Raw genomic sequence first — 14,013 nt, 5'->3', positions numbered from 1 at the left:
GATGGATTGCTTGACTGTCACCTTTTTCGGTAAAGCCAGCAGCCCAGTTTCTGCGCAAGGACCCAGCCCTCCACAGTCCTGCCGTGCCCTGGGACATGAGCAGAGGCTCTCGCTAGTCAGCAAGCGGAGACACCTCGTTCAGGGCCTTCTCCAGTTGGCTTTTGGCAGGTTCAACTTGTGTGCACGCCATTAAACCTCAGTAGTTAGTTTTGCTGAAAAAGCCTGTTCACCACTGACGTGGGAGTCGCGGCCGAGTGCTAAATGCTGACGTTTTAATGGTGCTTGCGGCAGTTGATGCTCCAAAAGCACTCGGGGATCTGGCCCTAAACTTCACAGGATCTACTACGGCACCAGATGATTGCAGACTGCCGGAAATTATAACTGCATTTGGACTAATACACCAAGTAATGACATATGGAATTAGTTATGGTAACTATTCCCAGCGTAGACACACGGCAGACTGAAAACCCAACTAACTCACTAACACAGGCATACAAATCAGAAAGCTCAGTGCTGAAGAGACAACAGGACAGATCACAGGGCTACTCATAAAACAAACACCATAGAAACAACACTGTAAAAATAAATAAAATTAAAACCTCAGCATTATCCAATTCAATGGTAATCTGCCGGAAAAGAAAGAAGGGGAAGAATTGAAAGCAAGCGTTAGTAAGAGAAATTACAAGTAAATTTCATGTTAGGATCTTATAAATCATTTAACACTTTAATGCTGCAATCCAACATTGTGAGTATTTTACAGTCGGCATAAGTAACATTTGCAAGCGGCCCGGATGCGGTGGGTTAGGGAACCGACACCGCTGGAAGCGCTGCGCCAGGCAGCTTCGGAGGCAGGATGCGCCCTGGCTTTGTTCCTCTGCCAAGTGACAAACCACGCGGGCTGGCTGACTGCGATCCAAGAGCTTCACCCGTGGGCATAAGAGTCGCCACCAGCGTGAGCTGTGAGCAGCAGTAGGAGTGCAAAGGCTGGATTTCCAGTTTGGGAAGAGAAATGGAGTTTTAAAATCTAAGTCCTGCAGAATTGAGGCTAATCATCTGGTAGGCACCCGGGAAGATGTGTATGAATGACATGTTTCAGCAAAGTAAAAAACTTGGGTCTAGCCTACACTGTCAACGTAGTAAAGTTTTCTGCCTATTAAATATACCACAGTATGCTACCCGTCACTGAGCGAACCTGAGCGCGTGCCAAGATGAGGAGTCTTTAGCAATATGTAAAACTTCGAGCCTTCCCACAAGCTTCTGTACATCTGTGTTCTCACCACGGTTTTTGCATGCTGCAGAGGAATCCCAGCTGTTTAATGAAGCCCTTCGCTAATGGGAGCGGACAACACCGCATTCTCATTACGTTTCCCACCTACAGAAGGGACAGGCACACGGGCCAGGAGGGTGTGGCATTTTTATTATTTGTGCTGGAAGATTAAGTGTGAGAGGAGGAGTACAATCTTTTTACAAACCAGATAGTTTCAGAGAGCGCCACATGGCATTACAGCAAAATCACACGCTACGCCAAAACTTCCATGGGGCTCTGCTGCAGAACACTACTTTGAAGTGACTGCTGTCAGTTCTGTGACCATCTGACCTACAAACGATACTGCTTGCGTGATCAATATTCTGATCACAAGAACAAGTTTTGCCATCTTTATGTATGTAGGGACTCCTGTATTTAGAATGGGTGCATAAGGGGTTTTCTTCCTTCCCCCCCCTTTTTTTTTTTACACTCCAAGATGATTTTAAAAACAAAAAGGTATTGCCTTTTAAGTGGTGACTAAATACAGTTATATGAGTCACAAGGGAGAATAAATATGATTGCACTTCTCGGAGCCAGACAGTAAGAGCTGTTCTACTACTACTAGCAGTCTATCTGTAAGCAATCAGCTGCTTTTTCATATTCGGAACTCCACTTCACAAGCAAGCATATTCTTATCTTGCGTTATGTAACTGATCTACTGTTTCAGAAATTAATGCATTTTCTACATTTTGAAGATCTTTAGGATCTTGTGGGGTTCTCCATAGTCTGAATGGTGCAAGTTATGTTAACTGCATCTTCTAGAAATACTGCTTCACCTGAGTTGGCCAAATAAAGTCTAAGGAACTCTTGTACATGAATTTCCATTTAGAAAAATCTCCGAGTGGCATATTGCATTTAAAAGAAAGAAATCTCAAAGCTCTCATTTGGGTTTTGTTGGTGTATAGTATATATAGTATGGATAGAAGATCTCATCCACCCTTTCTGTTACTTAAGGTGACCTTGAACAGTCTCTGTTGACTCTTTTTTAACAGAAGGATGTAGACTGATGTGTTAACAAAGCATAAAACCAAATCTATGATTACACTGAACCTTTTACATCCCCAGCTTTTGGCAACAGGAGATACCAGCACTCTACACTTGCTCAAGAGGATCATCTAGCCCAACTCCCTTTCATAGGAGCAGACTAACTTCTGCAGGCTACAACCAGTCGCCTCGCAGATCAGACTTGTACTATATGACAGATGTCTTAGTAAAGGGACCTTGAGGAGGGGACAGAAGGTCCCCACAGGGCTTCAGCTTGTGCTGTTATGACCCAGCAGAAGATGCTGCCACTTCAGCAGAAAAGGACAAGGTGTTGAAAGTTGCTGCCCTTTCCTACCTACCCGGCTCCCCCTCTCATCCCACATTTATACGCTTCTCTCTTGCAGTTGATTAGGGCACTCCCCCAAAGTCAGTGAGTTTATTCAAAAACACTGCTACTAGAAAGTGGAAAAAAAACCCTAGGTAGGACTGCAGGTTGAGAGCAAAGCAGCAGCAGTGGCCGGGAGGTGGGCTGGACCTCTGACAGCCAAGAGGTGGTGGCAGCACGTGGGAAGAGCGGAAGAGCGTTCCCTGACAGGGCAGGGAGCACAGCACCGGCCATCCCTACCCTTCAGGCATTTTCCTAGGAGTCTCCCGATCACTCATGGCGCTGCTGTGCGCTCAGCCGGGTGTGCTCAGCTAACAGCCCACACGCATGCACGTGTTCACCCACATGCACGCAGCCTCCTCACTCCATTTGCTCTCCCTCCTCCAGGTCCCTGCGCTCTGGCGTGCCAGTGCCTGCCTCTCGCTGGACTGGCAACAGAGCAGCACTGTATTCCAGCTCCTACATCCTCCTCGTTTCCTGCTAGGCTAGCCAAAGCAGAGGTCGTGTGCGACATCCCAGCTGGCCCAGTGATGCTAAGGGTTCCTCTGCCTTCGGAGCATCTCCCTCCCTTGCAGCTGCAGCTATAGCTACAGAGATCAACAATTATTATGATTATGAAACTGTCTTACCTCTAAAGCTTTTCCCTTTTTGTGCTGTGAATCTAGCACTATGCAACAACTTTAAAACCCAGTACAAGTGAAAATTGGATGAGACACACCATCTGCTCTCGGTTGCAGGAGCGTCCTTCCACACCACTGCTTCCCCCAGTCCCAACTGGCAATTCTCAACTGCTCATAAGCACCTTCACTGGGAGGGTGTATTGCTCTGTACACCTACCGTGTGGCATGGTAATAACCTCGGTTGCTTAAAAATGTATGAGATAATTAGACTAGGATTTTGAGATTGATTGTAGGAATGCCTAGATAAACAAACATACAGGCATATACACACTCTTCTGATGCAAATAGAGAATAGGTCTGTACCTACAGAAAAATGTTCTTCTCAACAAGACAAAGGAGTTGTATGTAGGAAACAAAGAAAAAACCATGGGTGGCTGTACAGACAGTTTCCGTCTATAATTCACAAAATGACGACTCAGTTGTATATAAATTAAACTACAAAATATCCTCTTGTTGCAAGGTTATGTGACCTGATGAAGAGTGCCCTAGACCCAGAAAGCAGGTAAAGAAGTTACATCCTTCATAAAAAGGTAACGCAATTAGGTATTTCTTCAGTGCCAGCAACCGCAGGAATTAGACTTAAACTTGCAAGTCTAAAGTAGAAAAGCAACAAAAACAAGCTTACCTTTCAAATTATATTTGAAGTTACTAGTTGACTAAAAATGTTTTATTCCTGATGCACTACAGAGGTGCTTACACATACAAAACACAGCTTGAAAGAGCGAGAATTTTTTTTTTCCTTTACTGAATAATAAAGACAGTGTTTAACACAGAAAGATGAACTGTAAATTACATTACCTTTTCTCCGTAGCCTCTATCTTTGGTCATCATTTCCCTGAGCGTCTGTAATACTTTAATACATAGTTTCTCCTCATTCTCCTCTAGCAGCTGTTTAGTATGCTTTATTAACCTGAAAATAACCAATCAATCACAGCTCATTTTAGTACTAATATTCTAAAAATGGGATAAGATATACGTGGCTGTCTTACTTAATTGGTTTAAGCTGCAAACAAGTTTTATTATCACACCATTACACAACCATCTTGGGAACATTCTTTCAAGAGCGACATTGAACCAGCTACCACGGGCTTCGGTGCAGCTCTGAAGGAAACGGCATCCCCCCTGGCAGGAGGGCAGTCAGATAAAACCCTCTGACTGCAGGCAGAAAGGAATCAAGGGAAGGGGCAGGGGGATTTCGGACTTGCTGGTCCTCCAGAAAAAACACTTAACAGTAAGAAAAAAAACTATTCCGCATACTACTTTGTTAAAAAATGGTCTCTTCTCCCATGTAACTAGCGATAGGACAAGAGGAAATGGCCTCAAGTTGTGCCAGGGGAGGTTTAGGCTGGATATTAGGAAAAATGTCTTTCCTGAGAGAGCGGTGAAGCACTGGAAGAGGCTGCCCAGGGAGGTGGTGGAGTCACCATCCCTGGAGGGGTTCAAGGAACGTGTGGATGTGGCACTGCGGGACATGGTTTAGTGGGCATGGTGGGGTTGGGGTGATGGTTGGACTTGGTGATCTTACAGGTCTTTTCCAACCTTAGTGATTCAGTGAAAATATACTGAGAGTCCTGGATAGCGCTACTAGAAATCCATCCTGCCCAGCATTTATTTGTTACTCCGGTACCTAGTTTCCATAAAGTCTCTATATAATCCACCCCTCCAGGAGGTGAGCTGAGAAACTGGATTCTGGTCTCAGGTGTCCTCTAAATGACCTTGTAATCTTTCCTTTTCCTTCCCTCCAAATTTGGGAGGCATCTGCATTGGGCGATGCACATGATAACAACCGATTCTGACATACTTACCCAGCACCAAGTGCTACAAGATTAAGTACCTTGCAAACATTACTAGGGTTGAAGGCAGGGATAGAATAACAGGGATTAGCTCATAATTTTTTTACTTGTTTATACTACTGTAGATGACACTTCCATCCTGCAGCAAAGCCAGATATTTGTAAGCATTAGCTGTGAGACCATGTCAAGCAGTCTTTCCCCATCGCTAAGAGCTTTCCCCCAGCCCAAGGACAAATTGCATTTACCGTATCAGGAAATACTCTACTTTACATAAAGCTGGGCAAGAGGGCACCATTCCACAGGGCATGGGAAAACTGGGAAAAAGCGAAACATAACACACCCCCCCCCCCCGCCAAGCCAGACTTCAGGACAACTTACTTGCAAATGAAACCTCCACTTTCACATTTCCTCCTTGCATCTGTGTTCTCTGGGAAGAGCAGTTCAGGCCTGTGAAGCACATCTACCAGTACTGATAACTCCGCCTGGACGAGAGGACGCAGGCGATCCTCTAAAGCTGACACTATGTCCTAGAGTATAATCAAGATTTTAAACAAACATTAAATACATATAAATGTATATGCAAATTAATTTTACAAACCACAAAAGAGGTTAGGTCTGTCCTGCCTGGATAAACTAAATCAAAGACCTCAGAGTTTGGTCAGGCAGGACTTTCAGTTTTGTCATTTAATTGTTGTCGTTAAAAGGGAAGCTCTTGATTTCCAGCAGTCCCCCAGATTTCTTAGCTCCCCTACCTCTCCCTCTTTGTGGGTGCTCTTGTTCATATAGGGGAAAGAGAAAAAAGCAGATTCAGAGTTGCACTTAAATTCTGTGATAATGATCAGGTTATTGATGTTTACATGAGCTGACAAAAAGTACTACTGTTAAAATTATGCAAAAAATAGAATTCTTCCCCCTTTCATCGATGTTCAGAAAGCTGTAGCTACCTTAAAATGAAACCACATTTCTCCTAATACTTAAACAAGCAGAAAATACTGAGATACCTCGGAAGCCAGAGAGGAAGTTTAATCAAATTGAAATGGACAAATAGACAGGAATGGATAAAGAGGGAGAAGCTATTTCAATGAGAATGGGTTGGGCAGTGTTTTTACATTACATAATACAAGTTTATGTAAAGTTAGTTAGAAATGTTTGCCAGAATAAGCTTTTGGCCAGAGAATGAATCTTCAAAGGATAAAGGCATCATTCAAGGTGATGAATTTCATTTGGTATCAAAAAGGCCTTATTGAACTGTCTACAGATCTGAACATAGACTATAGCTGTAACACATCAATCCCTATTTCTAACACAAAGCATTATGTTTAGGCAGTCTCTTCAGCAAAACCAGTATGGGAATGCACATGCTTTGTTTCAGGGAACAACTGTGGCTGCAACTGGTTCACAAGGAACAGATACATCGATTTATTTCAAGCTCTGCAGTGGTTTCCAGGCAGGGCTGTGGCATCTTTCGTTGTACCGAGAGTTTTGGTGTACAAGGAGCAAAGCGCTGGAGGAGTTTGGAAGACTGTGATGACGAAAAAGTCCTGTCTTATCAAATAAATATTACTAATGGTGGAACAAGAATACTTCAAGTACCACTAGCTTCAAATATCAACGTCTCCTAGGATGAGTACTTCTATACCCATTAGCCATGCACGTTCAATTACCTGTCTTGATACAATGGCTTACATTTGATTTTATACACAGTATTACAGTATTATTATATTTCGCATCAGCTAACTTGATTACCATGTGGCATTTTGACTAGTTGATTCATTCCCAAATGTCTTTCTACTTAGTAAATTCCTCCTTTTGTGTAGGCATGCAAGCGCGTGCTTATCAAAGGAGGAAGGGGTGCTGTGTAGTCACCTGTAATCTTTCAATTATGTTTCGATAATCCCTGGAGGCAGCGAGCACCGAATCTCTGCGGGCAGCATTCCTTGCCGTCATTCGCCAGTTCATTGCAGTCTTCTGTACAATGCTATGAGATTTCAGGAAGAGATTGTTGACCTGACTGTCCAAGTCTACAGGAATTGCAATTGCACGGCTTTTTGCTGCAACAAGTAGAAGTTAGTAAGAATTGACTCCTTCAGCCCATGTATTACAACCAACGCAAGAACAAGACAAGCTCTACTTGCAATTCCTTCTACAATCTCCTTTATGTGCTCTTTAAACAATGCAACGCTCAGTCCCTGTGTAATGGGTCAGACCTCTCTGTAGCATTATGTTTAAAGGCTTTCACATCTCGGAGCTGTTTACTGTCTTCGAAGTGTGGGAGTAGGAATCTGACTGTACACACACACTCTCAACATCTCACGCTAACACACATGTACACCTGTCCAACAGAATTTGGTCTCATGTCCAGTATAAATTACTCTTCTTGCTACTAAAACTGGAGCAAGTTACTGGGAGGAGTGGCACAGAACTATTGGCCTGCTGCAGATCAACAGGGCCACAGCGAGTTTTGAGGTTGAACGGAGAAAGCACTTCAGGTTAGAGTGACAACACCTACTGCTCAACCATGACAATATATCACCGTAACCCTGGCTTTGTACTATGCCTTGGCTCTGAGTTACCCGCAAGTGGCACCTGCGGAAAGTAAACTGCAGTTTCTTTTTGGAAGGATGACATGTGAGCAGCAAATACTGGATGGTCACGTTTGCAGCAGGTAGTTCTGATGACATCCACTTCTTACCTACATCTGAGAGGACTCGAATGCAGCTTTCCACTGATGCCTTTTGGCTTGGCATTAACCAGTTGCAATGGTACACTCTGAACACGCCTTGCAGCAACTGTACAAACACTGGCTGGCGAGTCTGGAACACAAAGGAAAGAAAATCAAACCCAGCATGCCATATTGAGATGTATCAGCATTGCCTTGAGGTAATACCGGTTACCAGCTTCAGCCATGACTCTCTGCACACTAGTCATTTCTAACTGGTCTGCATCCACTTGTTAGACAACTTCACGTTGTAGACAGCATATCTACCACACAATCAGCAACTGAATGGAAAGGGTGGGAATGAAGGCTGGAAGAGAAATATTAAACAGATAGCTTCTAAAGCTTAAAGCCTCAAGTAATTGAAGCCTGACTAAGCAAAGGAAATAAGCAGTCATCTTCATCTATTTAATCAGAGTTATCAGCAAACCTGGCATACAGAGATTCTTCTTTTAGCGTTGACCAGTAGCTGACTCAATAGTCCACAGGTAAATGGGACTTTGCTCTAGGCTAAACGACAGCACAGGTCCAGAGTTGAAAACTCATCATTTCAGGTATTAATAGCCGGTATCTAATTTACTGAAGAAACCAGCTGTGTGTTTGTTACTTCAAACACAGGTAGTAGTTAGTGGTAAACACTATAGCTGCTAAGGATCAGCCAAAAGTAAGGTGTGGTTTTTAGCCCTGTATTTCGCAAGGTGATCTTCCACTATAGATAGGTGAGGTACTCCAACACACACATGCACATGAGCTCTGTTCTTTCATCTTTGCGACATCCCAACACTATTGACCAAAACTCCCTGTTTGGTTTTGTACAGAAGTTACTTAAGTAGAACAATTCGTTTGTTTTACCTGTAGAGGAAAGAGTATTTTACAAATTTCAAATGAACCTACACTGAGAGGGAATAGAGGGAATACCCCATGTCCCTGTGCCTACTAGCTATGCAACATTTCCGTCAGTCAAGTGAACTACACCACAGTGCAAAGCCCTCAAGACTTAGGAACCAGTAAAAAAATACCTCTTTTATTCTGGTCAAGATTAACGCCTGTTTGTAAGAAAAAAGTGGAGTTAGATGAAAAAGCCAAATCTATTAGATAATTAAATCTATTAGATAATTAAATCTATTAGATCAATTCATCAAATAACACCATTATGAAATGTACCAAAGGAGAATCAAAATTCAAGAACCAAAAATTGCTGAGAGGCAAATACCTATTATCCTTTCCAGAAATAAACCAAACACCAAAAACATGGCAGACAGTAGTATTCTCCAACAGCATGGAAAATACCTGCACTTTCAGATTCAAGCCACCCACATAGTCCTTTCAGTTCATGTTTAAAGACTTTTCAGTCTTAAAAAGCTTCAAAAGATGTTTCATTTGTTTAAACTAAGTCAATAAATCAAATAAAAAATTTACTCCATGTTCCACATGCCTCCAACTATACTTGTGAAGGAAAGCCTTGGGCAGCGGCACCCTTAGGAGGCAAACAGGCTAAACAGTACTTGTTAAAGAGGAAAAGTTTTGGACAGCTGTTCTTTGAAAAGACGTATTTATGTTCTCCTAATTTTATATTATTTGAACTGCATGACAGACGTACAAGGTGCTCCTTGAACAAGCAAGGCTGGTCCTGACTCAAAGGAGGTACAATTTAAGTCGAACAAGCCATAACACGAAAGAGCATGAGACAAGAAGAGGCTCGCATGGCAAGAAACGAGATGACAAGGTGCAGCAGAAAGGACGGGGAGTGACTGAATCCAAAGGCAACGCAAAGGAGAGTGGCAATGGTCACTCGCCTATAGAGACCGCGGCACCAGATCAGGCAGCAGTGGCTGCGGACTGCCCTGCAGCATCTCAGACGGGAGGGAAAAATCCCACCCGGAGGAGTGACGTACACAGCCAGGCGGTCCAACGGGCTGTACTCCTCAGGTGGGCGAGTCCCCGGTGATGGGCAAGAGTCCTGACAGGCAGAAAAAGGCAGAGAAACAGAGCGTTTAACTCGGACATGCAGAGTAAAGATAACTCTAGGATAAAACAGAACTATCAACTGAGATGGTAAGAGGTGAAATAAGTGACTTCATCCTGTTAGACAGAGGGAGAGATTGAGAAACTAAAGAAAAGCTGCTGACAAATATAACTAACAGATCGTAAAAATACAATGGTAAGGAAGCGTATTCAAATGCTGTACGCTCAGAGATGACAATTAAAAGCATGACAGGGAAGAGAGGAGAAGGGCAGAGCCCCAGGGGACAAGGCTAACTTGATGCCAGTTTCTCATTTTCTTTTGATGAAGCTTTGACAAACTCACACGGAGGCTGATACCGCAATATAGATATTTTAAAGTCACATGAGGAGGAAATCAACTGCTGGACTGCTCAGACTTGTGTGAGTTAAGACAGAACCCTAATAAAGCTGCTCAGCCCAAACACAGCTGTTGCAGCTCCCTGCACCCTCACAGGCAATGCCCACAGTTTGGCAATTTAAGAGCATTTGACCCAATCTCAAATGCAGCTCTGTTGCTTTCAGCGTGACCGTCTCCTCGTCTGAATAAGGAGGGCTGTCTAGCCCTGCGAGAAGCAGGGCTGTGTTGAATGCCAAGCAGTTGGTAGATCAGGCTGCCCGCGGTCGTCATCCAGGCATGGGTCGAATATGTGTCCTGACTCAAGGGGTGCAGACTGCCACCAGAAGAGATACAGGTAGTCAATCAGGGAAACGCAGGAACATCACTGCTCGTATTGAGCAGAAGAAAGTCTTTACCTGACGCACAGTCACGCAGCGGTTTTGTGTACACTTCCCTGGAGCACTGCAGTCACCCAGACCGCGATCCAAAGGGTTAGCATAAATTCTTTGATGAGGGACTGACACATCAAATTGCCAGATGCCCTTTACGGCCACTTTTGGGAACCAGATGCCTCCTAACCTGCCTTCAATTACAAACCTGGAGTCTGCACTGTGAACAACTGCCTTTGGCACGATGAGGTTGCATCAAGTTTCAACAACTACCATACTCAAACTTCTGACAGACCTGCCAGGCACCTGACCACTCCACCCACACTCCTCCCAAGAAGTTATTTATGAATACATGAATGATGTTATCTTTGTGCTGCAATACAAATATTAGGGCAATGTCCTGACACTGCTGTTCTGCAGTGGAAATCTCTACCTTCTGCCACTTCACAAATGTTCCAAGCTTCTCCTCCACGTTTCTCCAACTTTTGAACAAGACAAAAGTTAACTCAGTTTAATGACACACACTAGATTTTTTGGAAATTTTTTGTTTTTAAAGGAAATTAGAATCTTCCTGTAAAAGCATGCTTTCTTTAAACAACCACCTTTGCACCCTCTGTAATGCAACACCCTCTCCTCCTGTCTGGAAAGCCTGCCACCAAAGCTTTATCTTCCTTCTTCATGGCATTCTGGAGAACTCCTTGCTGCCGTGCTACTGCTTTACCACTGCTAGGCAGCTGGCGTGCCAAACTATCGCTGAGCAAAATTGCTTGTTTGCTCTCCTACACCTGCCCACGTCACCTTATTCAACTGTACTCTGATCTAAGGCTGCAAAGAGGACAACCAGAGCCCTTAAATGCAACTGCAACACAAAGCATACAAAAAAATCCTTCATTTCCCTACTTGCAGTGTGATTTTCTCACACGGAACCTGATAATGACACGGAGAAAGTCTCTCCAAATGACCTGTGTGATCTCGGTGGTAGTACAGAGTTGAATCTACTAATGAAGTAATGTGAAACTTCCGCCTCTCTAGAAAAACATTTGTACTCTGATCTATAAATCTTTCCACTTCTATGGCAAAAGAAACATCCTGGTCACAAAGAACACCTATCTGCTCCACCATTACAAACACATGTGTTTCTTTTGGTAAATGGAACCAAAGTGGAATGAACATAATGGCATTTGCAGCACATTTTCACTTTTCTGTCTCTCCACATTTTCCTACCTGCAAAGTAGTGCTCTGATCAGAGAATGGGGAACTGAAGAAAGTGGTGACTATACTCATCACTATTTCTGTAACGTACTTCTCCAATATGGAGTCAGCGTGCTTTCTGTCGCTGGTGTTGTTACAAGCCTGCAAGACAATTCATCCATAGGTCAGAAGCAGTTCAACCAGGGTAGATTAATAAGTGTTACAGACTGGAATTCCTCATTGCGCACTCTTCTAGTCACAGCAATTCCCCGGCACAATGCTATTTATGACACTTGGATCTCTGGATTTCCAGCACACACAAAAGCAGAAGCCCAACACTGTTACTGTTTTAATGTGTTGGCATATAGCATGTTTAGGAGGGAGGGAAAAAACCAGAGTGCCTTAGAGGAAAGAAAGTAGTAGGGTAGGGAGGACTGAGGTGTAATGCTTTCGTATGGGGAAATACTTGGAATCCCAGGCAAAAAGCCATATGGCCAAACAAAAATGCCAAGCTTGGAAAAAATTTGTCCTGACCTGCCAAAAATCGTTGACTATTGCTTGGGAAGGAGCTCACTATCCTGGCCAGAATAAGCAAGCCAGGTGGCAGAACCGAAAAAGGCATTAGACAAAAGAGCAGGGGTGGGGCTTTTCTGAGGTTTGTTGGTTTTGGGGTTTTTTTTCTTTTTAAAAGGAAAATATTAATGTGTTCCATGGAATATGACTAATGAAATCCACAGGCATAAGGAAAAGGAGGCACATATAAATTTGAAGGAACATAGTATTCAGGGTACTTACTGCCTTGAAGCATTGTTACGTCTTATTCTTACTGCTCTGTACTAAATAGGTTCATTTAAGCTTTTTTAGTTCAGTTCCTAGGATACAGAAACCATTACCCGACAGATGTCAACCAGGAAGTTCTCAAATAGCTTCCACATATGATTACTGGTGTAAATCTCTTTCATTTCTACTTCTGTGTCCACATAGCAATGATTCAAGAAGTTGATGTATGCAATTTTGACCTAAAAGTAAAGAAAAATATTACTATTAAAAAATAAAAACCTGAATGGTATTATGAATGAATATAATGTCACATTAGAACTGCTATATAAGTCATCTAGAATTCTACTTCTTCCTTTTACTTAAGCACTGGTGAAATTTAATGCCATGAATAGCAAGACATCATCCAATAAAAAACACCGGGGTTACTGTAGACAAAACGTCAGCATAATAATAATTTCCAGTTCTGCAGAGCCATCTGTTCAAGGTTAGCAGCATACTCCATAAACCTCTCCACCTCAAGAACCCTACGAAACAAGCAAGTACAGCATCACATCCCCAGTATAAGGGCAAGGAAACAAGATTCACTGGGGGTGCCAATAGCAGAAGCAGGGAAGGAATCCGGTTTCCCAGCTTACTGTCCACCTGCACCACCAGCCTTCCCAGGCCAGAGTCAGTAATATCGCATCTCTCTCACCCAAAGCCAGCACGTTTCAAACGTATACAGGCCAGCGCCTCCAAACAGCCCTCACCTCAGGTATGCAATCCTCGTGGGTTACTACCCTAACAATGTCGTCCAAAGGAAGAAGGGAGTTGCATTTTATTTCTGTGTAGACATTTTTGCCTTCTGTGCAGACAGCAAGCAGTTCTACTAAGTGGATGTGGTACATCAGTGGGCTGTTTTCATCCATCCGATCCCTCTCTGATCTCATCATTTGCACCAAAGTCTGGAAGGAGGCTCTGTCATTGTAAAACACTAGGACGTCTTCTCCCGCATTCACCAGCTACCGAGAAGGAAAAACATTCTGTCAGCAGGTCAAAGCCCATGCATCTCCCTGCAGCATCCTCCCCTAATCTGTAGGCTGACTGTCACCGTGCAAATCCCGATTAGCTGTTCTTTAGACACTTAAAAGGAGTGCAGCCCACCAAGTCAGCTGGGCATTCCTCTTGTGCTCCCTTCATGGGATACAGGGCTCGAGTATGACATTTTCTCTTAAAGAATTTACCACTTCTGAACTGCTGAAGGACTTCAAAGTCCGCCCAACTGCCTGCTTAGACAGAAGCTGTGCCAAGAAGCTTGTGACTTTCCATTGTGCTTTTTTATTTCACGTATATTGCCTCAGCTGACTTTTTAATACAGCTAGCTGTAGACATGCCATTTTGTTCAGAGAAAGGCCCCAGGGGCACGCCGGATGGGAGGACTGCAGGGCTCAGTAATTCCACCCTTCTGA

At 43.5% G+C, this 14,013-nt stretch overlaps 1 protein-coding gene across 2 annotated transcripts in view; it reads right to left on the bottom strand.

Moving 5' to 3' along the window:
• Positions 1 to 14,013, bottom strand: part of ITPR1 (inositol 1,4,5-trisphosphate receptor type 1) — a 167,338-nt gene that overhangs the window by 80,708 nt on the left and 72,617 nt on the right. For both annotated transcript variants that reach the window (XM_059823204.1, XM_059823205.1), the window contains 7 exons: positions 13,315 to 13,566; positions 12,679 to 12,804; positions 11,819 to 11,947; positions 7,841 to 7,961; positions 7,015 to 7,199; positions 5,527 to 5,675; positions 4,154 to 4,265 (listed from right to left, as the gene is read on the bottom strand). In XM_059823204.1, coding sequence (XP_059679187.1) covers positions 4,154 to 4,265; positions 5,527 to 5,675; positions 7,015 to 7,199; positions 7,841 to 7,961; positions 11,819 to 11,947; positions 12,679 to 12,804; positions 13,315 to 13,566 — 1,074 coding nt within the window. The remainder of the gene's footprint in view (positions 1 to 4,153; positions 4,266 to 5,526; positions 5,676 to 7,014; positions 7,200 to 7,840; positions 7,962 to 11,818; positions 11,948 to 12,678; positions 12,805 to 13,314; positions 13,567 to 14,013) is intronic.

Source organism: Gavia stellata, chromosome 12 (genome assembly GCF_030936135.1).
Source record: "Gavia stellata isolate bGavSte3 chromosome 12, bGavSte3.hap2, whole genome shotgun sequence".
NCBI lineage: Eukaryota > Metazoa > Chordata > Aves > Gaviiformes > Gaviidae > Gavia > Gavia stellata.
The sequence above is the reverse complement of the archived record's forward strand: the minus strand, read 5'-3'. Positions and strand labels throughout refer to the sequence as shown.